This window comes from Macaca thibetana, chromosome 9 (assembly GCF_024542745.1).
Source record: "Macaca thibetana thibetana isolate TM-01 chromosome 9, ASM2454274v1, whole genome shotgun sequence".
NCBI lineage: Eukaryota > Metazoa > Chordata > Mammalia > Primates > Cercopithecidae > Macaca > Macaca thibetana.
The window spans coordinates 114,669,730-114,693,197 of NC_065586.1; the positions used below are offsets into that span (position 1 = coordinate 114,669,730).

At 47.9% G+C, this 23,468-nt stretch overlaps 1 protein-coding gene across 3 annotated transcripts; it reads right to left on the reverse strand.

The window, feature by feature from the left end:
• Nucleotides 1–1,303: 1,303 nt before the first annotated feature.
• Nucleotides 1,304–23,253, reverse strand: PRLHR (prolactin releasing hormone receptor). 3 transcript variants are annotated; one of them, XR_007728766.1, is made up of 2 exons: nt 15,902–16,217; nt 1,304–1,371 (listed from the first exon to the last, which is right to left on the reverse strand). XR_007728766.1 is itself a non-coding variant. In XM_050803987.1 (2 exons), the coding sequence occupies exon 2, from the start codon at nt 22,790–22,792 to the stop codon at nt 21,680–21,682; it is 1,113 nt and encodes a 370-aa protein (XP_050659944.1). In that variant the 5' UTR covers nt 22,793–22,798; nt 23,064–23,253; the 3' UTR covers nt 17,590–21,679. The 3 variants fall into 3 exon arrangements, 1 of the variants encoding a protein (XP_050659944.1); XR_007728765.1 differs by lacking the exon at nt 15,902–16,217 and adding an exon at nt 23,064–23,253 and having other exon boundaries at nt 1,359–1,371; XM_050803987.1 differs by lacking the exons at nt 1,304–1,371; nt 15,902–16,217 and adding exons at nt 17,590–22,798; nt 23,064–23,253.
• Nucleotides 23,254–23,468: the final 215 nt, after the last annotated feature.

Below are 23,468 nucleotides of genomic sequence, written 5' to 3' on the forward strand. Positions count from 1 at the left end.
CAACTGCACCTCTACCACCCTCATTGCCAGGGAGGTGCTTAGCACTCAGGGCCTGGCTGACCTCTACAAAGGCCTGGTGCTACTCTCCTTAAAGATATTCCCTTCTCCAGCATCTTCTTCCCACCATTTGCCAAATTTAACCACCCAGGGTTCAATGAGCTTAATGGAAAGGCATCCTCTGCTCGTTCCTTCAGGTCAGGCTATGCAGCAGGTTCTAGTTTGTGATCACAGTGACATCTCTGGACACTCTGAAAACTTGAGTCCAAACCCGCTAAGAAGGCCTGGGTGAGGACATTTACGGCAGGATCACCTACTGTGCCGGGAAACTCTGGAGTCCTGGCCCAAATATTTTCACTGGAGATTTCTACCAAACACTTAAAGAAGAATTAATACAAATTCCACACAATCTCATTCCGACGATAAGAGGAAGAACACTTTCCAATTAATTTCCTCAGGCTAGTATTACTCTGAGACCAAAATCAGACAAGGATAGTACAAATCTTTTTAAGAACAGACCAGCATCCTTCACTAACATAGATGCAAAAATTCTTAGTGCAATATTAGCAGATATAACTCAGCAATATATAAAAAATAATACACCATGACCAAGTGGGGTTTATTCCAGAGATGCAAGGCTGGGTCAGTATTTGATAATTAATCAATGTACTCTACCTTGTTAACAAGCTAGAGAATAAAAATTTCATAATCATGTCATCTGATGCATAAAAGGCATTTGCCAAAATTCAACACCCATTGTTATGACAATAACCTCAGAACAATGGGCATAGAGAGACACTTCCCCAACTTGATAAAGAGCATCTACAGAAAAGCTACAGCTGACATTAGGGACAAGGCAAGGATATTTACTCCCGCCACTTTTATTTAACATAGCAGTGGGAGCAGTAGCCAGTGCAATAAGGAAGTAAAGGTAATACAAAGCAAATAGATCACAAAGGAAGGAAGAATTAAAACTATCCCTGTTTGCAGATGACATGATTGTCTATGTAGAATATCCCAGGAATACACACACACACACACATACACACACACACACACACACCCCCCTCCTAGAATTAAGTGACTTCAGCAAGGTAGCAGGTAAAAGATAAATGAAAATCAAAATCAATTGTACATGTATACATATGCAATGAAAACTTGAATATGAAATTGAAAATTTAAAACTATGTACCGTTGCTCAAAAAATGGAATACTTAGGTATAAATCTAGCAAAACATTTACAGGACTCGTGGGCTGAACATTACTGATGAAAGAAATCAAAAAAGATCAAAATAGAGAGACATACCATGTCCATGGTTTGAAAGACTCAACGTCGTAAAGATGTCAATCCTCTGCTTCCTCTATGCGTATTAACTGTGTAGAAAAATGGGGGAAATATATTACTTAGAACAAATTTGGAAATATTTGCTTTGTCTTCTAGGGAGGTAGGGAGATAGAGGCAAGACAAATTTTCCACTCTGCTTGCTCCTTTCGTTTACAGTGAAATGAAGAATGGTGCCAAGGGAAAGGAACTCCTGAAATTTCAATGCTTCTCCTAGTTTTCCTGTGATACTAGAGGAGGCATCTGAAGATGAGTAGAGTCCCTTTACTTGGTAGAGCACACAAAGCATGCTGAGCACTGTGATGTGTCACCCAGCTCTGCCTTCAGGGAAAATGGATGTATTCCCCAGCTGCTGGGAGTGCTGGCAGAAGACAGCTCTCAGCTGTCAGCCCTCTTCAAGGATTGCTTCAACAAGAAAGAAAATTGCCTCCCCCAAGATCCTGTCTCTTTTAGGGACAGGCTGCATCCAGTATCCAAATTGGTGCTGGGAAATAAAGACCCAACTCCTTGCTCCAAATCAGAACAACTCTGAAGAATCATCCCAGCTTCAGAGCAACCTGTCGGATCAGCTAAGGCCTCCACTGACACTTAATAGAAATCAATTTCTCCTTCTACCTTCCCGATCTTTCCTTTTCCTTCCACAGATATTGATTCCAAGAGCATTTCCTAATAAATACCCCCATGTGCTAATCTCCAATCTGCTTCCTGAGTAACCCAACCTGCAATCACGGGTGCCAAGAATGGTCCAAGAAAGCACACGCTGATATAGAATCATGCAACTGGCATGTGGACCCCATCACTTACGGTGAAGCTCAGATAGCTCCTGGTGATGCTGAAAGGGTGTTGGCTGTCGCTAAACTTGATTGTCACTTTGAAACCCCATCTCTACTAAAAATACAAAAATTAGTCTGGCGTGGTGGCGGGCACCTGTACTTGCAGATACTTGGGAGGCTGAGGCAGGAGAATTGCTTGAACACAGGAGGCAGAGGTTGCAGTGACCCGAGATCGCATCATTGCACTCCAGCCTGAGTGACAAGAGCAACGCTCGGTCTCAAAAAAAAAAAAAATAAATAACAAACAGCTGAGGGTAATTAACTGGCCACTTAAAGCTACGTGTAAAAGCCAGAGAGTTTTCCTGGGAACATATAAGAAGGCTCTGATCTGCTGCCAAAGGGCAGAGAAAGCTGAGGACCAAAGCCAGACTTAATTGCAAAGGTAACCAAGCTCTTAACCTAACCCTTGTTACAGTCAAGGCCCCACTGGGAAAGGATGGGATGCTGACACATGGGACAGGGATATCTGGGCTAACATAACCAAAATTTTGATCCAGAGATTGAGAATAGTCATGTCAATAAAAAGTCATGGTCCTGTGTCCAGTTTTTGTACCCAAGCCAGTTTTCAGACCCAGAATCCATTGACTAAAGCAGAGATAGGTCTTAGGAGGAAGGATTCAGCAACACCCGAGCAAGTATACATGGTAGTGATTCTTGCAGTCTTTCCCTAAGAGGTCCTACAGCCGTCTACTTAGGCCGCTGTACACTGAGGGAACAGGAATACCCAAACAGTTCAAGGACTGTCAGCACAGGATATCCATTGGCACTGACACCTAGAGACCCAAAGCTCCACCATGCCCCCCCAATTATAGTTGGGGGTATTTGGGGGCCAGGTAATATATGAACTCTCAGCCAGATTTGACTTGCAGTAGGCCTACTGGGTCTATGGATTCACCTGGTGTTCATTTTTGTGGTTCCCAGATAGTTAGAATAAACTCACTTGATAGTATAACGTCTACATTAGTTTCATGGTCTCTGGGATAAGACCTATCAGAATGGGGAAGGCCTTCAGAAAAACTAAAACAGCCCCTCCCAGCCAAAACAGTAAATCAAAAGCAATACTGTGTCCCAGAGGGAATGGCACAAATTAGTGCCACCCTTATAGACCTAAAGATGCAGAGGTTGTGATTATTCATTACCTCCATTTTATTCACAAAGCTGGACCTTGTAAAAACTAGATAGATGCTAGAAGATGACATTGGAGTGCTGTAAACTCAGCCAAGCAACTGCAGCTGCTGTGCTGAATATGGTGTCTTAGCTATAAATTATTAACCTGGCCTCTGATATGTGATATATTATAGCCTTTCATCAGGCAAATGCATTCTTTTTCATCCCTATCAGAATAAAAGTATCAAAACCAGTTTGCATTCAAGATACATTTGTAGTTTTGCTCCTGGTCTATGTTAACTCTCCTGCTCTCTAGCGTAATAGTACAAAGAGATTAACCTGGTTTTGTTCCCGTGGCCACACAGAGCAGGGAACCTGACTGCAGTCCCACCTATCTGGAACTACAGAGAAAGAGTTAATTCCACCAAAGAAAGGGGAAGTTCCATCAGGAAGGGGCAATGGAGGCTGGGCAGCCCCAAAAACAAATGTCCCTAGAATCATCTGACTACAGGGAGAAGAGTGTCTTGCCTCTTTCAGATGCTTCACTCACACATCCATTCATATACTCACCTACTCATTCATATTTTTTCATACTAAGCTGTCTTATCTGGGAGGTACAAGAGATGAAACATGGTCTCTGTCACTGGGTACTTACCATTGTCCTGGGGTCAGAAAACAGGCATGAAAACCATGATTAAACCACAAAGGATGGAGTACAGGCCAAAGACTGGAGCAGTTGTTATCCAGTTACCAACAGAAGTCAATATCCTTAGAGATTTAAATGAAGTGGGCCAGGGGAACAAAGTCAAGTCCATCGTGTATTCCCTCCCTGTAATTTTAAGCTTGATCTGAGGGAGACAGAGAGTGGAAGAAGGTGGCATTCATTCATCCCCACTGTGCTCCCCACTGGACCAGTCTGGCTTCTTATTGAATAAGCTTATGAAGCTTCTTGCTGCCATTCTTGGGCAAGATAAACTCATCTCTTAGCACCTAAATTTCTTTGATATTAAATGCATACACTACTACCTATATTTTAAAAGTTACTGTAAAGATATATATATATGTCAAAAAAAAATAGTAAACACCCAACAAGAATTCTTGCATTGTGGGAACTCGCCCTAAGTGAGTCCCCGCTATACCCTCTCCTTTCTCTGTTTGTCCCGGAATCCAACATTGCAGCACCATGCTTCATGATGGAAAAGTGAGGTATAAATCGACATCTTTGCTTTAAATAAGCTTCACTGGGAACTGAATCCACTGACCTGCTGTCATTGTAAAAGCTGAGTGTGTTCAATAAATTGTTTTAAAAGAAATCCATCAATCGATGGCTATCTGCTATTCAATTATCTGCCAGTTCTATTCTCCTTGGCAAATTTATTCTTTTTTTTTTTAATAGAGATGAGACCTCGCTATGTTGCCTAGGCTGGTCTCAAACTCCTGGACTCAAGCATCCCTCCCACCTTGACCTCCCAAAGTGCTGGGATTACAGACGTGAGCCACCACACCTGGCCCAGCTGCTTTATTCTTAACTGTGTCTGAAATAAGCCTGATCATGCATAAACTCACAGTGATATTCTTGTAGAGTTTAACAAACCACTTGCATTTTTCTATGTCTTCCTTATATTTTCATATATTGTTTAGTTTAAAAATAAGACGAATGATTTATAAAGTCAGAAAAATAATGATACTAAGAATTGAAACAAAATCACTGACGTATGTTCCTGCTGTGTCACTAACACAGGCTGTGTGCCCTGGGATAAGCCCTATACCCTCTCTGGGCCTCAGTCATCTCATCTGTTGAATGAGGGGAATGAATCAGATATTCCCTCATGGTCCTTCTGAGGATCTTGGCCTCTATGTGTATGTCAGTCTCTCCCCGCCCGGAATAGGATATTTTACAGCATGACTAGCCAGCAGGAAACTCAATCTTCTCCAAGTCCCAGCAGGCACAGCAGCAAGCAGAATTCTGTAAAGTGGGCAGTGCCTGGCGTGTCCCAGAATAACAGTCAACAATCAAATGCAGAAATCAGCCTTATTGCTGTAAAGTGCAAGGCTGTGTCTGCTCCTCTTAGGTTCTGTTCCATCAGCTGCAAGCATCCAGGAGTTGGCCTGTTCACCGTGAGTCTGGTTTGCAGCCAAAAAACAACACGATGAACTATGCTCTCTGAGCAGGTGCGCTGACCACAGGGAAGGGATGCTGAGTGTTAAATAAACACAAAACCAAATCACCCTTAATGAACAGATTCATTGAGACACACATCCTAACTACCTAGACAATAAGCATGAGAAATGGGTGCGTAAATACAGTCTTACCATGATTTTTCTTTTCTTAGTCCAACCAGGCTGATTTCTATTCAGGCTTTAGCTGCGGCCCCCGAGTATTATTACCTGCTAATTATCATAATGGGCACCTGAGCAAGAATGGCTTGATAAATTGCTCATGCACTGGTGTATTTAGTAGGGCATTCATTCAAGCAGCCAGAGCATTCTTCATCCTTCCATTGGAGTGGAAAATAACCAGTAGCAAAGGCAGAAGAAAGATATGGGTAATAAATGTTATGAGGGAGGGAGGGTAAGGAGAGAAGGGAGGGAAAGGAGGAGAGAAAGGGAGGCAAGGAAGTCTATCTAATGACAGAATATCAGACCTCACTTGGTCAGCATCCACAGAGGGGGTACGGGTTGGCTTGGGAGACCCACTGTGGGTTTAGTTTTGTCTCGAGGCCAGCCTTTGCACAACATGTGCCAGGAGACCAGCTGTCTGGACGTCGAAGGATACTGGCAAACACAAAGCAATGGGGACAGGGAGAGAGAAAGCGCAGTTCAGGAAAACCCATCACATGTTAGGAAACAGTACAGTTCTCGAGAGGCAGCATGGGATAATTGGGAAGGAATATGGGCTTTGGAGAAGCCTGCCTGAGCTTGATTCCCAACTTTGCTGCTGACTTACAAGCTGTATGGTCTTGGCCAAGCTACTCAATCTCTCTGTTACGTACTTTCCTGACCTACAAAGTACGGTATACATAGATTGGCAACGGCCACAAATATTTTGTAGCTCTTTCCTTTGAGAGGTGGAGCCTATTTCCCCACCCCTTGAATCTGGGCTGCCTTGTGGCTGATTTTGCCCAATAGAATAAAGCAGGGGTACTGTTGTATGAGTCCCAAGCCTACACTGTGATAAATTTAGAAGCTTCCACTCCCTCTGTTGGAATTCTACCACCATGTGAATAGCCCAGGTTGGCCTAGGAGGATGAGAGGCTATGTGAGGAAGAGATAAGTGGTTCCAGCTGAGGGTCCCTAATACAGTAGCCTGCCAACCACCAGACTTGTGAAGGCACTGTAGGTTGATTTGTGAGGTCAACCAGTCCCAGCCAACTCACCAGGAGACGGAAATCAGCTGAGCCAGCCAGAGGATCAGAAGGACTGCCCAGCTGACCTACAGAACGGTGAGCTATAACTTTTTATTGATTTAAGCTGAATGGTAAACACACCTGATAGCAGTAGTGTAAGCATGCCCTTAGAATGACCCTATGGCAGACGCACCTGAGTGTGTGTTTTGCGTTAGGGAGTCCAGGTGTGGCCAACTCAGATTAATTCCTTATCTATGAGAATCATCTGAGTCCCTGGTCAGTCCCATTAAATACAGGCTACACAGATGATTTGAGGCCCTGAGTTTTGGGTCAAATGAAGGTTGCCAGGTGGAGGTTGTTAACAGGAGGGTGTTAAGTCAAAATGCTACAGAAATTGCAGGCTGTTAGCAAGTGGTTGTGGTATCTTGCCCAGCCCACTACCACAGGGCTGTGCAGTTATGTTGTCTAGCCCACCACCACTAGGCCATTTCTGTATGTAAGGCAGTTCTCCCGCCCAGCCCACTACCACTGGACTCTCTCCCCTGTATGTAAGCCCCTAATAAAACCCCATGTCTCATTTGCTGGCTCTGGGTCTCTTCTTCAGTCTCTTGAACCTGGTGCCTTCCTTATTGGAGTGGTTAGGGGTTTGACACAGCATGAGCCACTATGTTTTGGGGCGGTTTGTTACACAGCCAAAGCTAACAGATACATGGGATTTCCATAATTCTAACCTCATAGAGTTTCTATCTATCTGTAAAATACTTCACTGCCTAGTATGTAGTAAATTTTCAATAAGATGTCTAATCAGGGGCTCAGATGCTCCTAATAGCCAAGGAATGAATCTCTGAGTTGGCCACACCTGGGCTCCCTCACGCAGAACACACATTCAGGTGCATCTGCCATGTGGTGATTCTAAGGGTGTGCTTAAGCTACTGCTATCAGGTGTGTTTCAATAGTTATTACTATTATTGTTTGTCATTATTATTATGTCCATTGTGTGAGGTAGGACAGTGTAACAGAAAGGGGTTTAGGGACCAGACAGGTCTGGATTCGAATCCCAGTGCCACTGCCCTGTGGATAAATGACTTCTCTGAGTTTCAGTCTGTTTATCTGTAAAACTGGGATACCAGTATCAATCCCGCAGGGCTGTTGCTGGTGTTGAAGATGTGTGAGCACAGCTTGGAGTAGGAATCTCAGGAAGAAACATGACCCCACCGCTTGTGCTGACTTTGCATTGCAAGGACAGCAGGACCCCAAGCACCCACTGTGTGCACCATCCCGAGCCCACCAGGCTGCCCCCAGTTCCTGGAGAGACCATAGAGCTCTGAGGCACCTGCAGGGCTTACTTCACCCTCGGAGAGTTCTTATCTCTTGTTTGAAGTTGGACTGAGAAAATGCTCCAAAGATTGCACCTTACACATTTGAGGCACCTGAGAAACACCCACCCCGTGACCTAGGCCAATTTGCTACTAGAATTCTGGTTCAATAACACAAGGATGTGTCTCCTAGCAAGCTTGATTTTGTTTTCTTTTGTTTTGTGACAGGGTCTCAATCTGTCACCCAGGCTGGAGTTCAGTGGCATGATCTTGGCTCACTGCAACCTCTGCCTCCCAGGTTCAAGCGATCCTCCTGCCTCAGCCTCCCGAGTAGCTGGGACTACAGGCACACCATGTTGGGCTGATTTTTGTATTTTTAGTAGAGATGGGGTTTCAACCATGTTGGCCAGGATGGTCTCGAACTCCTGACCTCAAGTGATCCACCTGACTTGGCCTCCCAAAGTGCTGGGATTACAGACATGAGCCACCACGCCCAGCCGAGCTTGTTATTTTTAACATGTTCACTACATCAACATTTTTTTAATTGATTCCCAAACATGACATTTTGAAAATATAGTTTCACATCAAGGGTTTCTTATCTAGTAGGTCTCAGGTAGGTACTAGGAACCTGTGTTTTTAAAAAGCTGTGCAAATGATTCCAATGCACAGCCAGGTTTGGGAGCCTTTCAATTTAGTAAAATCAGATAATGGTACCTGCATTCTGAAGCAAGTCATTTAACTCGTTTGTTTTTGCTATTTGAAGTTTCATAATCTCTGATCTCATAGTTGTGTGATTAAGGGAGCCTCTAAATGAGAAAAACAAGAAGGGAAATCTAGTACATTCCTGAACAAGTCATTTATGGGTACTTTCAAAGACAATACTGGGAACATAATGGAAATTCCCCTGGCAAAAGCCTATGCCCAGCCCATGGATGAAGGCACTAACCTTGTGGTCATAGCCCTCTTGGGTGCAGCCTGGCTCACTGCAGGGAAGTGCGCTGGACCCTGGAGATACATGGGTGAAGAAAGGAGATATGGACTCTCCCCCTACAAAGCTCACATCTCATAGAGAAGGACAGACCAGTGTGTCATGACAAACTGTGATGAGCATCATGAAGAGAAAAAGCAAAGCGATAAACTAAAGAATAAGAGGCCAGAGCCCTTTAAATGAAGGCAGTCAGAGAGGGCATCTCTGAGGAGGTGACATTTAAGCTGAGACCTGAAGGAAAAGATCTCTTCCTCCAGGAGAGCAAGGTAGAAGATGCTGCAGTAGGAAATGGGGTGTTATTCTAAACAGCATTGCAGAAGCATCAGGCCAACTGTAGGACGGATTGAGCTACCCACGGTTCCTAAGAGGAGGAGGCCATGTGTCACCTCAGGGTTATCTCTTAGGGAACAGCTATGCCTTCCTATGGTCTTCTTCTCTGAGGGACTTTGTCACAGAATCCTGGGCCTGGTGAGATTCAACGTGACTATGCCTCAAAACAATGGAGGTTGACTTTGGCAACTTCTCAGAAAACTGGAGGTTTTGAACCCTGAGCTACAAAAAGTATACAGCAGGCACACACTAGCCCCTGGCCCTAAGGGAAGGTTGACCAAAGGTGCTGTAACAAATGCCAACGTCTGTGCAGGGACCTACATGTTGGGCAGAGCGGGAATCCTGCACTTCAAAATTGCCTTAAAATGACCAGGGTTGGCCGGGTGTGGTGGCTCACGCCTGTAATCCCAGCACTTTGGGAGGCTGAGGTGGGCAGATCACAAGGTCAGAAGGTAGAGACCATCCTGGCTAACACGGTGAAACCCCGTCTCTACTAAAAATACAAAAAATTAGCCAGGCGTGGTGGCGGGTGCCTGTAGTCCCAGCTACTCGGGAGGCTGAGGCAGGACAATGGCGTGAACCCGGGAGGCGGAGCTTGCAGTGAGCCGAGATCGCGCCACTGCACTCCAGCCTGGGCGACCACCAAGAAAAAAAAAAAAAAAAAAAAAAATGACCAGGATTCTGCATTGTGGGAGTTTGGCAACAGAGCAGGTAACCAACTCTCCCTCTTATCATTATCTGGAAGCATAAAAACAAGAATAGCATCATAACATAAAAATGGGGAAAAAACTCAGCAGTGAGCACAGTTATGCTTTAGCATCAAGTACCTTTATGTTGGTTTTCATCCATTTTCATGGCCATCGAGTCTCTACGCTTTATGATTACCTTATGACATTTTTAAAAATGAAATTAACTTCAACTTTCTAGCAGCTATCTGCTAAGACACAGCTGATGACTCATAAAATGTGAATCCCAACACTGGCAGGCCTGACTGGAAGCCATTCGTGAGCAGTGGTTACTCAGGCCCATGTTCCCCGAGTTACAATCTGCCACTTTTCAGAACCCAACACGTGTTTGTTCCCTCTCATTTGGGAAGCATATGGAACAAGGGCTCTCGAATATGGAACAAGGCCTGAAGAAGATGCCGCCCCAGACTTGTGGTAGCCCTGTGGGCCAGATAACCCAGTGGCCAGTATGAACCTCCCATTTTAGAGGCGTAAAAGTGTTTCTTTCCCAGCCTCCCTTTCAGTTAGGGGTACGTCACCCAATTCTAGCCAGTGATACATAACGAGAGCACCTGAGAAAGCCTCCGCCTTCCTGCACTGAGGGAGAGCTGCTGGTGTTTCCCTTTCCCCTTCCTTCTTGCCTCGGATGTGGATGAGTATCCGGAGTTTTAGCAGCCATTTTGAAGACCTGAGGTAACAGCATGAGGACAAAGGTGAAGCAGTTAAGGATGAATGGAGGCAAAAGACAGAGAAAGATTTTAGGTCTTCAATGACATGTTTGAGCTACTGGGCCAACCTGAAAAGCACCCATCTCCAGACTTCTTTGTAAATCAGATGATAAAGAACCCTAGGACTTCTGCCTTGTGATTAGTTTGGTATTCTGTTACTTCCTACAGAAAGCATTCCTGATTGATGTGGGTATTGAGCACCTATGGCCTAGATCCTATATGCTACCTGTTCTTCCTGGAGCAAACGTGAAAAGTTGAACCAGGTAAGACATTCAGATATCTGATGCTAATTTTCTAAGACCCTTTTCCACCTATCTCTTCTTCATCTTCACTTAAACTGCCCCACTTCCAGTCCTGATTCTCTCTCTCCAGGACCATGCAATTATTCCTTAATGTATTTCCCCACTTCCTGCCTTCCCATTCCACACTTTCCCTTTTGCCAGCATTAGGTCCCAGAGTACATTCCTAAACAAGTCATTCTTTTATTTCCCACTCACCCTAAACCTTCACTGGCTCCCCACTGCCTCCCAAGAAGAGCCAGACTCCTTAGGTTGAAACTCAAGGCAGGACTTTACAAAAGTGGTTAGGAAGGCAGGCTTTGGACTGAATCCCAGCTCTACCACCTCCCATACATCACATCTTGGCAAATTGCTTGACTTTTCTAAATGTCTGTTTTCCTATCCATAAAATAAAAATAACAATGAGAATGTCTACTTCCTAATGTCCTGAGAAATAAGTGATGCAATGTAAGGTACAGCACTGTGCCTTACACACAGTAAGAACTCAGCAAACCTAACTGGTATTATTAATCTTCCTGAATCTAGTTTCAGCCAACTTTTCACCACTCTCTCTCGTAAGCACAGCCTGCACTCTTTCAAATGGGCATCACCCTTTCCTTCCTTTGCTAACTGCCTTACCCTGCCCATAGCATGCTCTCCTGCCACTACTCTCTTCGTTACATAAAATCCCAGGCATCGGCCGAGGGTGGTGGCTCATGCCTGTAATCCCAGCACTTTTGGGGGCCAAGGTGGATGGATCATTTGAGGTCAGGAGTTCGAGACCAACCTGACCAACATAGTGAAACCCTGTCCCTACTAAAAATACAAAAATTATCCAGGCATGGTGGTGGACACCTATAATCCCAGCTACTCGGGAGGCTGAGGCAAGAGAATCACTTGAACCCAGGAGGCAGAGGTTGCAGTGAGCCAAGATCGTGCCACTGCACTCCAGCCTGGGCAACAGAGGGAGATTCTGTCTCAGAAAAAAAAGGAAAAGAAAATCCCAGGCATCCTTCAAAGTCTAGCTCAAATGTCACCTCCTGCATGAAGGCTTTTCTGACCGCCGGGGTCATATGTGAATAGCCCCACCATTGAATTCACATGGCATTTGTTTATGTATCACTTTTCTGACACTTAGTACAGAAGTCAACTGGCTCCATTTCTCCACCCCAGGCTGACCTCATCCTTCCATCCTGGGCTGTCCCCATCTCTCCACTCCAGGCTGGCCCCATCCTTCCACCTGAGGCTGGCTCCATCCCTCCACACCAGGTTGGCCCATCCCACAATCCCAGGCTGGCCCCATCCCTCCACCCCAGGCTGGCTCAACCCTCCATCCTAGGCTGGCTCCATCCCTCTACTTAAGGCTACTGCTCATCTGGAGACAGTCTCCTTTAAGTGACTCTACCCTTGGGCGTTTCAGCAAATCCTCCCTGCCCTCTGGTCTCTGGATTGAGAGATAACAGCTCCTCTGCTTGTAGTAGCTACTGGTTCCTGCACCATACTTCATATTTCCCTACCCTTCACCTTCACCTTTGTTGACAAATCCTCAACAGTATTAGGGCCCTGCTGAAATGCTTGCCTGCGGGTAAATAAGGTGAAGGATTTGACTCTTCATGGACCTGTGCCCATGTGGATTCATGGCTAGAAGAGGGACCCTACTATGCTCCCGACTCCTGGGAAAATCCTTCGCTGGGTGGGTAGAGTCTCATAGACAACAGTTGCTGACTGCCAGAGGACAGCTGGCGGGCCCATACCAGCCCTGATGGGGTGCTGTGCAGGATCTGGAAGCAGCTAAGGGGAAGGAGTCCCACCCCACCACTCAGATGGTTTTGGTCTCTTGGAGAGCTTCAAGGAGGACCTCACCCTCCAAGGACAGAGGGACAGCTTTTCAGTGGCTGTGATTAGACTTCGACTCCTCTGTATTTCCTGCGGGGCTTAGGGGACCTTCTAAGTTCAGATTTGTCTCTTCCAACCCACACCACTCACTGGCTGAAAAATGATTGAATAGTAGTCTATCCAGGCATGGATTCCTCTTCAGCCAGAACGAGTATGACCCAACATGGAAGTCTTCTTTGATATAATCTTAGGAGGAGGGATGTGGAAGTCAGTTACACAACAATGATGTAGTTTAATCGCATTTTGGTAAAATACTGTGAATATGTTTGTGAATACTCCTGGAAGGGCCTAGGAAGGAAAAGCACAAACTGTTAATGCTCCCAGGGAAGACAGGTGGGAGATATTCACTTATTAAAGGAAAAAAAAGTTGATTTTGTAATTAAAAAAAATCTACAGCTGTCTTTGCTATTCAGCAGGACTAGCTTTAGATCAACGAATTGCCTGGGGCAACGGACTAACAGGTGGGTTTGGCTTTTCTTCTGGGCTGCTGTGGTTCCACCAGCTGACCCCTCCTCTTCCAAAAGCCTAACGTATGAATTCACCACGTTGCAGGAACCTCGGCTTTCAGTGCGTGTGGACTTAGCTGGGGGCTGCACACCCTGGAAAAGCAAAGGCAACTGCTGCTCCAGAAGCCCCACTGGGAGAGGCCTGCGGGGCGACTACCTCTTGACCTGCAAATTTCCTTCCCTCTTTGCCCCTAGTCCGGACCATTTCCTCTAGCAAGGAGTTCGAAGGATGTAGACTCCTCGAGCCCCCATCACGCGAAATAGGTGGTTTGTGCTGCTTCGAACTTGGAGGTGATGCGCAGAAAACAATGACCAAGGTGACGCAATAATGCCAGAGCTGGACGGGGAGCCCAGCACCTGCCAAGCGGCCCCGTGCCCAGTCACCCACTCTTGAGGATGCTGGATCGCCCTGCTCTGCGCCGGCCAGCGCTCCACCATTCGGGAGCTCCGGATTTCCCTCTTGGAGGTGGAGACGTCGTTTCCACAGTGATCAAGGGACGTCTGAAGGAACTGAGTGTGGATCACCTGACCAAGGCGACAGAACCTGCCACGGAGAAGGGCCCCAGAGAGCGTCCTCTGTGCTCCTGGGGAGCTCCCCGTGCCAGGGCTGGACACACAGCTAGACAGGGCAGGAGAGGGTCCCCACAGATTCCCCGAGGACCCGGCTTGTGAACGAACATCCGCTCTCACCCCCGCAGCCAATGCCTGGGCCTCTAGAAGAACAGCGGGTCCGCCTCGGCAGGCAGGTGGACCCAGGACCCTGGCTGCGCACGGGTGCAGGGACCCGGGCACCGCAGCGCTAGCACACGCCACTCCCCACCACTTCCGGCCCAGCAGCCTCGGTGCCCCGGGCTAGGACCCGGGAAAGAGCGAGCAGCGGGAGGAGGGGAAGGGGCGTGGGCAGAGGCCGAGACACCAGGCATGGACCCTGGCCTCCATTTGGGTTTGGGGAGTAGAAGAGTGAGGGCGACAGGCAGAGGACGGAGACCAGAGGCAAGGCCCGGAGTTCAGCAAGAACTGAGAGCATCCAGGGTGGCGCTGGTGTCCACGGCGCCAGGGGCGGAGCAGTTCGAGGCACTGAAAATAGCGTTAGGGATGAGGTTCATGTCCAGACCCTGGAGCAGATGAAGAGCGCAAGGGGTGGCAGCAGATTTCGCACGTCACCCTGGAGAGCAGTAGAAGGCGCCGCGACCCTGCGGCCACCCTCCTTCTGGGGGCGCCCGGTGGCCGGGGCTGGCAGCGCTCAGAGACGGCTGGGAGGACCGAGAGCCTTCGTCAGAGGCCACAGGGAGGCGAACAGGGGGTCGACTATATGGCATGCCCTTGGCGGAGATCTGGCGCTCTCCACCACTACAAGGTCAGCTAAATAGGTGTGCAGCCTCCTGGGAACGTCCAGCGTGGAGCTCAACCGCCAAATAGCCACGAACTCATAAAGCGAACCACGGCGAGGACACCTAGCGCGGCTACACGAGGACCACAAGACAGCGGTGCCTCCAGCACCGCGATTCAACTACGGAGGCCGAGGTCAGCGGTACCCGCAGGGGCACAGGAACACGTGGGTCACGCTGTGCAGGGGCCGGGTCCTGCTGCTGAGGTGGATAAGTAGGGAGTTACCCAGGACCCCCTCCGAGGTGTCAAGAGCACAGCCCACGATGAACAGCGGCTTGCAGCACCCCAGGAATGACCGCCCAGGAGGAAGCCTTTGCCTTTCGAGCGGATGAGTTGTCCCAGCAGCCGGTCTGGGACGCACAGGCGGCCTGGGAGCCAGCTCAACCTAGCAGGGAGGGAGGCTCTGGTGGTGGCGCCCGGTGTGCTGGCGCTGCACACAGGCCCAGCAGGGCTCCCGGGTTCCCCTGCAGCGCTCTGAACATGTGATCTTCCTCAGCTCTGAATCAGAACGCCTCCTTCGCCACCAGATTACCATCCCATGGGCAGCCCGGGTGGAGCCTAATTCCCGGCGGGCAGGTCATTTTGCTTTGGCCCAGCTGCACCGTGAGACTGCTCCTTGTTAATCTCGCTCTAGGCTTTCGGAAGACATCCCCTCCTCTCCCAGAAACTAACATTGATGTGTCAGTGCCACAAGCTCTGTAGTTATGTCATAGAAAGGGTTTGCTGAAGGAGTCTGGGATAAGAACAAACTAGGGTAGAAGTAAACAGGAATTGAGGTCTGTCCTTAAGAGTCAGTTATTGGCCCTGCGCGGTGGCTCAGGCCTGTAATCCCAGCACTTTGGGAGGCCAAGGTGGGTGGATCACGACATCAGGAGTTCGAGACCAACCTGGCCAAGATGGTGACACCCCGTCTCTACTAACAATACAAAAATTAGCCGGGTGCGGTGGCAGGTGCCTGTAATCCCAACTACTCAGGAGGCTGAGGCAGGAGAATCGCTTGAACTCGGGCGGCAGAAGTTGCAGTGAGCCAAGATCACACAACTGCACTCCAACCTGGGTGACAGAGTGAGACTCCGTCTCAAAAAAAAAAAAAAAGTTATTGCCATTGAAGGTGCTTACCAGTGGTCCAGTTTTCCACCTGTAGCTGCTCCTGGGTCTTCTTTCTAAGGTCAGTGTGCCCCTAGCATTTGCCCTGCAAAAGGCAGTGGCTTCAGAAGGACAGTCCCCTCACAGGAACCTGCTTGTGGGCATACGGGCAGTGGCCAGGCTACCATATCTGACTGCCAGGGCATATTATGATGCAGCACTGCACCTCCTACCCAGGTGGTGGGCCAGCATTCTAGGAAGAAGACCCCAGAGGGACTGTGGTATAGGCTAGGGAGGAAAGCCCAGTGCCTGACTGCTAACCTAGAGCTCAAACCTGGAGTCTTTGCTTAATTTTTCCAGGTCAAAAGAGTGTTTTCATTGCTTGGCAATAACTGGGCGCGGAGCAAAGAGGAGTTTCACCGTATAGCTTTCCATTTTTCACTGGACGTCATTTCAGAAGGAGGAGATGGGTCCTGAGACCAGGGGATTTAGTTATCAGCAAGTTAAGAAGAGGATATTGTGAGAGCTGAGGGAGGCAGAGAGGCAGAGAATGCTTAAAAGCAGAGACTGTTTCTCCTTTGCTTTTTTTTGACTCCAGTTTCTTTACTCCAGCACCAAACATAAAAACGAAACACATTTGACCTTTCATTGTTAGGCTCCTCTGGAGAGCTCTCTGTGAGACTTATCAGGTTGACAGCCCTGTGGAGAGTCTGTGCAAACTCCTGTTATCCACCTGAGCCTGGAGTTTCACTGCAAAATGACCAATTGTGTGAACTCCGAGAACCCACAGTGGGTGGGAAATAACAACACACTGCAGCCTTGTAGGAGCTCGGTGCAGACTGCCTTCTGCAGTGGAATTAGCCAGGGTTCTCACCATCATCTTTCACTTTGTAGTGATTGACCAGGAGATGGGTACTTGAATCCCACCAGTTCCCCTTCACTGAGGCAGAAGGGGCTTCAGAGAGGAGATATAGATAATATGAAAAATTAGCAGAAAAAGGCATGAAAAATAAAGTGTGGGAAAGAGAGGAATTATGTTAAAAGCAAAGAAAATTCAAAAACCTGTGAGAGGAATGCATGTTCAGTTTTCAAAATAAGATTTTCTGCTTCCAAAGATTGATAGGTAAATGTGCAGTCTTAACAAGATTGTAACTCTCATCCATCCAAATATTTTACATTTCCCACATCTGTATACTAGTTTCCTTTGCAGGATAAGTGGGTCGCTGAAAAGGTATACATATGTCCATTTTTAGATGGTATTTTAGGTGTACCGAAAAATCTTTATGACTCCATCATGAACATTTTAGAAACTTCATGATTTTGCTTATAGACCCACATGTGGGATGTTAGACCTTCCCAAGTTATATGTGAGAAATGGGTGATAAAATGCAAACATTTAAATAACTGATATTTGATGGTATAGAAATTAGGCATGAAGTTCTCATTTTGATGGACCCATGGATTTAGGCACATGCAGTCTTGGGGAGTAGACAGCTTGATGCCATATATTTAAATGCTGGCCTTACTGAGGTTGGGGGCAGGGGGTCACAGAAGACCCAGAATGAACAGTTCATTTCTAGAATAAGGTGGAGTTGACAAATCTAGATGGAGTAGCCTGTTTTCCTTGGCATGATTTATCCTTGCTTTGACTCTGGCTATCCTGAGGTTGTGGAGTTACCCCATGTGTATAACTGGCTTGGTTTATTAATCCCGTGACTGAAGACTGTGCTGATTTAGTATTTATTGAGCTCCCACAAAATGTCAAACAGTATAAACCCCAGCATGTAGAGCTTCACATGTGATTCAGCAACATGTGCATTTTACACAGCAAAGACATCAACGCAGGGAGGTAAATCAATCAAGAACCTGCCTTGGGAAACAAAGGTGCTCCTGACCTCTCGTCTGTGAGGGGACAGGCCCTGTGTTCAACCCCAGATCTAACCACACTCTTGAGGTTAGTTTTGTGCCTTGCATTTGAAAGACTACTAGATGTTCAGGAAGGAAATCACAGGACAGAGGTGGTGGGTTAGCCTACCTGAAAAAACAAACCTGGAACTTAGCTATCCCAGTAAAACAGCAGATTGAAAATTCACAAGGACAAAAAATCAGATGGTTATAGGAATTGGAATCATTACCTTAGCATCTCTCACAATTGCTATTTCCAGGTAGCTGTTGGAGCATACATTGAAACGCTCTTCTGCCAGTTTAGTGAGATAAATCTATTGAATGGCTGCCAAAAGTGAGACCTGGTGACAATGCTTGCAAAGAGGATTACAGAACCTCCCATCAGCTTTGAGAAGGGCTGCTGCCAAGTACCACTGGCTCAGTTCCCTGTTTGCCTGCCTATATGACTCCTTGCCGGAAGAGCCCTATGTATACATCTTAGATGCTTGATATTAACCAAAATGAATTATTAAATTTTTCTACCTACAATCCTATGCAGTTCTCTCTGGGACTCACCTCTGATTTTTTTGAAATTTGGTTTGATTTATAAACTAGTCCAAAACAGATACCAGATGTTGTGAGAATTGCTGTTCAGTTTCCAGTTTTCATAATATATAAAGATGTTTATAAGCACAACCTAATTCTCCAACCTCTTTAGACTGTTTATAAAGTCCATGTAAGTGTTTCAAACTTAAGTTGTAGGCATGACAGAAACCAGTGGCAACTTTTCCAGTAGTTAATGGAGATGCTTGTTCTTCATAGTTGATATAAACTTAATCAGGGAGCACTTTTTCTAACACCCTGACAACCAGGATTCAAAATAATTCATGCTATGTAAATTATTTTTGGTTTTTTGTTTGTTTGAGACTAGGTTTTGCTCTGTCACTGAGACTGGAGTCAGTGGTGTAATGACAGCTCACTGCAGCCTAGTAATCCTCCCAGGCTACAGTGATCCTCCTGCCTTGGCGTCCCAAGTAGCTGGGACCGCAGGTGTGCACCATCATGTCCAGCTATTTTTTGTAGAGATGGAGTTTTGCCGTATTTCCCAGACTTGTCTTGAACTCCTGGGTGCAAGCAATTCTCCCCCTTCAGCCTCCCAAAGTTTTGGAATTACAGATGTGAGCCATGGTACCAGGCCATGGTATGTAAATTTATAATACAATTGAACTAAGGTTGAATGATGACATTCCTTCTGACTTGATTGGACTGATACAAAAGAAATAAGTAAGTAAACTGTTGAATGAATCCCTATATATTTGGATTTCAATAATTTGCCTCTGATTGAGCAGGTATTGTCTGAAGACTAAAAGAGTATTCTCTAAGTATGACATGTAACACCATCCAATTCAACTCCAAATTATTAACACCTTTCACAGGTGCAACTAAAGCTTTATTCGGACGTTTCTAAGATTCATTAGAAAGAGGATATTTCCCCACCCCCACCCCCCCACCCCCACCCCCACCCAACCCCGAGACCGAGTCTTGCTCTGTCACCCAGGTTGGAGTACAGTGGCACAATCTCAGCTCACTGCAACTCTTCCTCCCCAGGTTCAAGAAATCCTCCAGCCTCAGCCTCCTGAGTAGCTGGGATTACAGGTGTGCACCGCCACACCCGGCTAATTTTTGTATTTTTAGTAGAGATGGGGTTTCACCATGTTGGTCAGGCTGGTCTCAAACTCCTGACCTCGTGATCTGCCTGCCTTGGTCTCCCAAAGTGCTGGGATTACAGGTCTGAGCCACCACTCCCGGGCCTAGAAAGGATAATTCTTAAGGTGCTTAATTTTGGTTTCACATTAAAATCCCCTGAAGTGCTTTGGAAAATGCTAGTGTCCAGGCACCATCTCAAATCAATTAGACTTTTAGGAGGAGGGCCCAGACATCAATTTAAAAAAAAAAGTTCCCCAGGTGATTCTAGGAGTAGCCAGGGCTGAGAACCAGTGATTCAAACCTTCCAACAAAGAGCCCACAATGAATCAGATCCCTCCCCAAATAATCCCTCTCCTTCCCCCTACCACCTACACTCTCCACACATGACCATCAAAGGAATCAAAGGGAATGGGAAATGTCTGCCCTGAGCCTCCCAAGTAATAGAGCTGCTAGAAGCAGAGAAGCTATCCTCAGGATGCCTGGGAGATGAACTCATCTGGGGCGGGGTGGGCTGCAGTATTAGCACACAGGTTCTTTGTTCTCCAATCCATGGATGAAGCTCAAGTTCATTTAGCACCATTGCCAGAGATAGCCTCCATACCATCTTTGCCTGCCTTTTCCTTTCTCCCAAACTAGCCTTTCCTACCCTTTATTGTGTGCAAAAAGTCTAGCCCAGTAACTACTAAAGAATCCTATGCTAACCAGCCCAACCGTGATCACTCCCACTCCCACCATGGTTATTGACATGAATGTAATAGGACTAAACACTTGTCATTCCCGTATCATCCCTCTTTCCTTTTAGTGCACATTTTAATGAAGGAATGAGCTTATTTCTGAGAATAAGAGAAGCAGGAGGAGGGAAACAGTGATTCTTGTGTTCAGTGAGTTGGGAAAGTAGTTGAACCTTATGGATGGTGACTGAGTTACTGGGAACACAGAGGCTGATGTGACAGCTGGATATTATGTATCATTTCCCAAGACTCCTGTCCTCACTGCCCAAGTTGCTGTTCCAACAGTGTGGAGACCCTTGTCCCAAGGCACTTGTCCTCATTTACAGAACTCACAGGAGGTTAAGGTGATGATTATCAGCCTGGGATCATGCTCCACAGTCTTCACCTGTTCCCTTAACCCTGGAAGTAATTAGTGTTTGATCTACACAGCATGTGGATGGTAGCTTATTCTTCTGTTCTGTCCTTAAATAAACTTCTGCTGGTTCTTGATTTCTGGGTTGATCATGTTCCAAGAATCACTACAGAGCAGGTGCTGAGCAGTCAGATGACAGCTGTTGATCTGTTGCAAGTGAGCAATTAGAGACTGCAAGAGAATGCCATGCCACACAGTTTACATTGAGTATTCAGAAAACCAAATATTTGAGTGCCCACTTTGTGGCAAACACTGAATGTGTACACACACATACACAAACACACATACACAGAGGATGTCTGTCCTTATGTACAATTAAATGCCCTCTTAAGTGAATTGGACCTTTTCCTCTTTATCTGTTTTTATCTATCTCTTCATTGACTAATTCGTCTCAAAATTTTTAGATAGTAGTTGGGGAGGAAAGGGGAGAAACAAAAGCAAGACCTTTCTAAAGGGAGCTTGTAGGTGTTTTTGTACTATAAACTCAAGTGGTTTTAAAAGGACCCTTTGGGCATATAAAGGTCTTATTCAGGAAATGCTGAAATCCTAAACGTAGATTTCTAATACATATTTACCTGAAATTCTAGAAATGCAAGGGTTCAAATGCACTAAGCAATATCAGGATCCTCTCAGCTGAGTCCTTTTCTGAAGGCAAACTGAAAATCTTTACCAAGCCCAATGCATTTCTTTTAAATCCCATTCACACTGTGCATTTCACCAATGAGCAGGAGGAGGGGATGCCAGGAAGGCAATCATGGTTCTGAAATACTTTTCTGAACATGGAGAAAAAGTTTTTGTTTGTCCTTCAAGGGCATAAAGAAGAAATAATAAATCCTCTGCCCTCTCTCTGGCTTACCCCCAAGCAAAGAGCAAGACTCTCACCAAAGCCCACTTAACATTTTACAAAGACACAAGGACAAGACAGACAGCCGGACAAGAGGGCTGGGCTGGAAATGTTGCCCTCTGTTGGCTTTGCTAGCTCTGGTGCTGAGAATAAGCTCTCCAGGTTGACCTCGAGTGGTGCCCTCGGAGGCCAGTGGAAATGCAGCTCCTTGACCAAGGCCTGGCTAAGTGGCATCAGATGACCACGCTGACGGTCATATTCTGGCCATGGGGCGCGATCTTGCGTGGCCAAGCGAGCAACAGTTTGCGCAGCTCCTCGCGGAAGCTGTCGTGCAGCCAGGCGTAGATGAAGGGGTTGTAGCAGGCCGAGCTCATGGCGAGCCAGTGGCAGAGCAGCTGCACCAGCCCAAACGCGTAGGGGTCGATGGCGCGCGGGTCGAGGTCCCGCAGCAGGTTGAAGACGTGTAGCGGCAGCCAGCAGACGGCGAACACCACCACGACCACTACCAGCAAGCAGAAGGTGCGCCGGCGCCGCGCGCGGTGCCAGTCGGCCTGGCTCTGGGTCACGCAGCCGGGCACCACGCGGTTGCGGAGCTTCACGGACACCCGGACGTAAGACAGGAGGATGACCAGCAGAGGGAGCAGATAGGTGACCAGCAGCAGCCCCCAGGCGTAGAGCTGGCGCTGGCGCTCCTGGGAACCCCAGAACTCCTCGCAGAGGCGCACGTCGTGTGGCTTGAGCTCCACGTGATAAGTGTGCATGGCAGCAGGCAGCGCCAGCACCGCGGACAGCGCCCAGATGGCCAGCACCGCGTACGCGCTGAGGCGCAGCGAGATGCGCCGCCGCAGCGGGTGCACCAGCACGACGTAGCGGTCCACTGCGATGGTGGTGAGCGTGAACACCGACACGTAGACGGTGACCGGCTGCAGGAAGAAGACCAGGTGGCACAGGCCGCCGCCGAACACCCAGCCGCGTGGCTCGAAGGCGTAGGCCAGCGTGAGCGGCACGCAGGCGGCGCACATGAGCACGTCGGACAAGGCGAGGTTACCGATGAGGAAGTTGGTCACGTTGTGCAGCCGGCGCACCCGCGCGATCACCAGCACCAGCAGGCAGTTGCCCACCAGCCCCACGACCACAACGACGCTGTAGAGCAGCACGATCAGCCCCTTCAGCTGATGCACCAGCTGCAGGCTCTGGAAGGGCGTGACGGCCGGAGCGTCCGCGCCAGCCACCGACCCGTTGCCCGCCGACGCCTCTGCGCTCTGGTTGGCGGGAGTTGTGACCGCCGGCGGCAGCCCAGAAAATAAGTCAGAAACCCTGGGGCCCCGAGTGGGCGATGAGGCCATGGCCACCTGTTCGAAGGTAATCAAAGTCCGTCACTTCCCTTCCCATTCTCCATCCGACCTCTTACACCAGCCGCGCCCCTCCCCCATCGCCCGAGTCCTCCCTTGGGAATAACCGGCCACAGAACAACAGCAAAAGTAACAAAAAGGGCTGTCCTCCCACCCCTGTAAAATAAACCTAAGCACGGTTAGAACACACGGCTTATTTAAACGCTTCCGCCTCTATTTACGGTCCTCGCAGTCCACGCAGGCAAACCCAGGAGCGCGATCCTACCTGGGAGTGGGGTTTGGAGGGCGGGAAAGCGCTCGCGGGAAGAAGGGGCAGAATTTCTGCTGGCCCCCGGCAGTCCTCTGCCCACGTCGGTGATCCGGTCTCGCTTCTCCACGGGAGCTGAACGGATCCAAATGTTCCCAGTGGGCTAGCAGCTTCTGAGGGGGACTGGGAGCGCCTCCCCTCAGCTCCGCCCCCCACTCCAGCTCCCATGTATGGAAAATGGGGGTGGAGCGCGCTCTGCCCTGCTCGGTGCTTAGAGAACTAGTGAAGAGGACAGTGTGGGGAGGATGGAATCCGAAACGGGAGGAGGGGCCGGCAAACCTGGCCAGAGCAGCGAAGAGGACGAATCTCGACTGCAGGAGCTTGCACGGCCCCTGGAGGGTCACGCTCCGGAGGAGCGCGCAG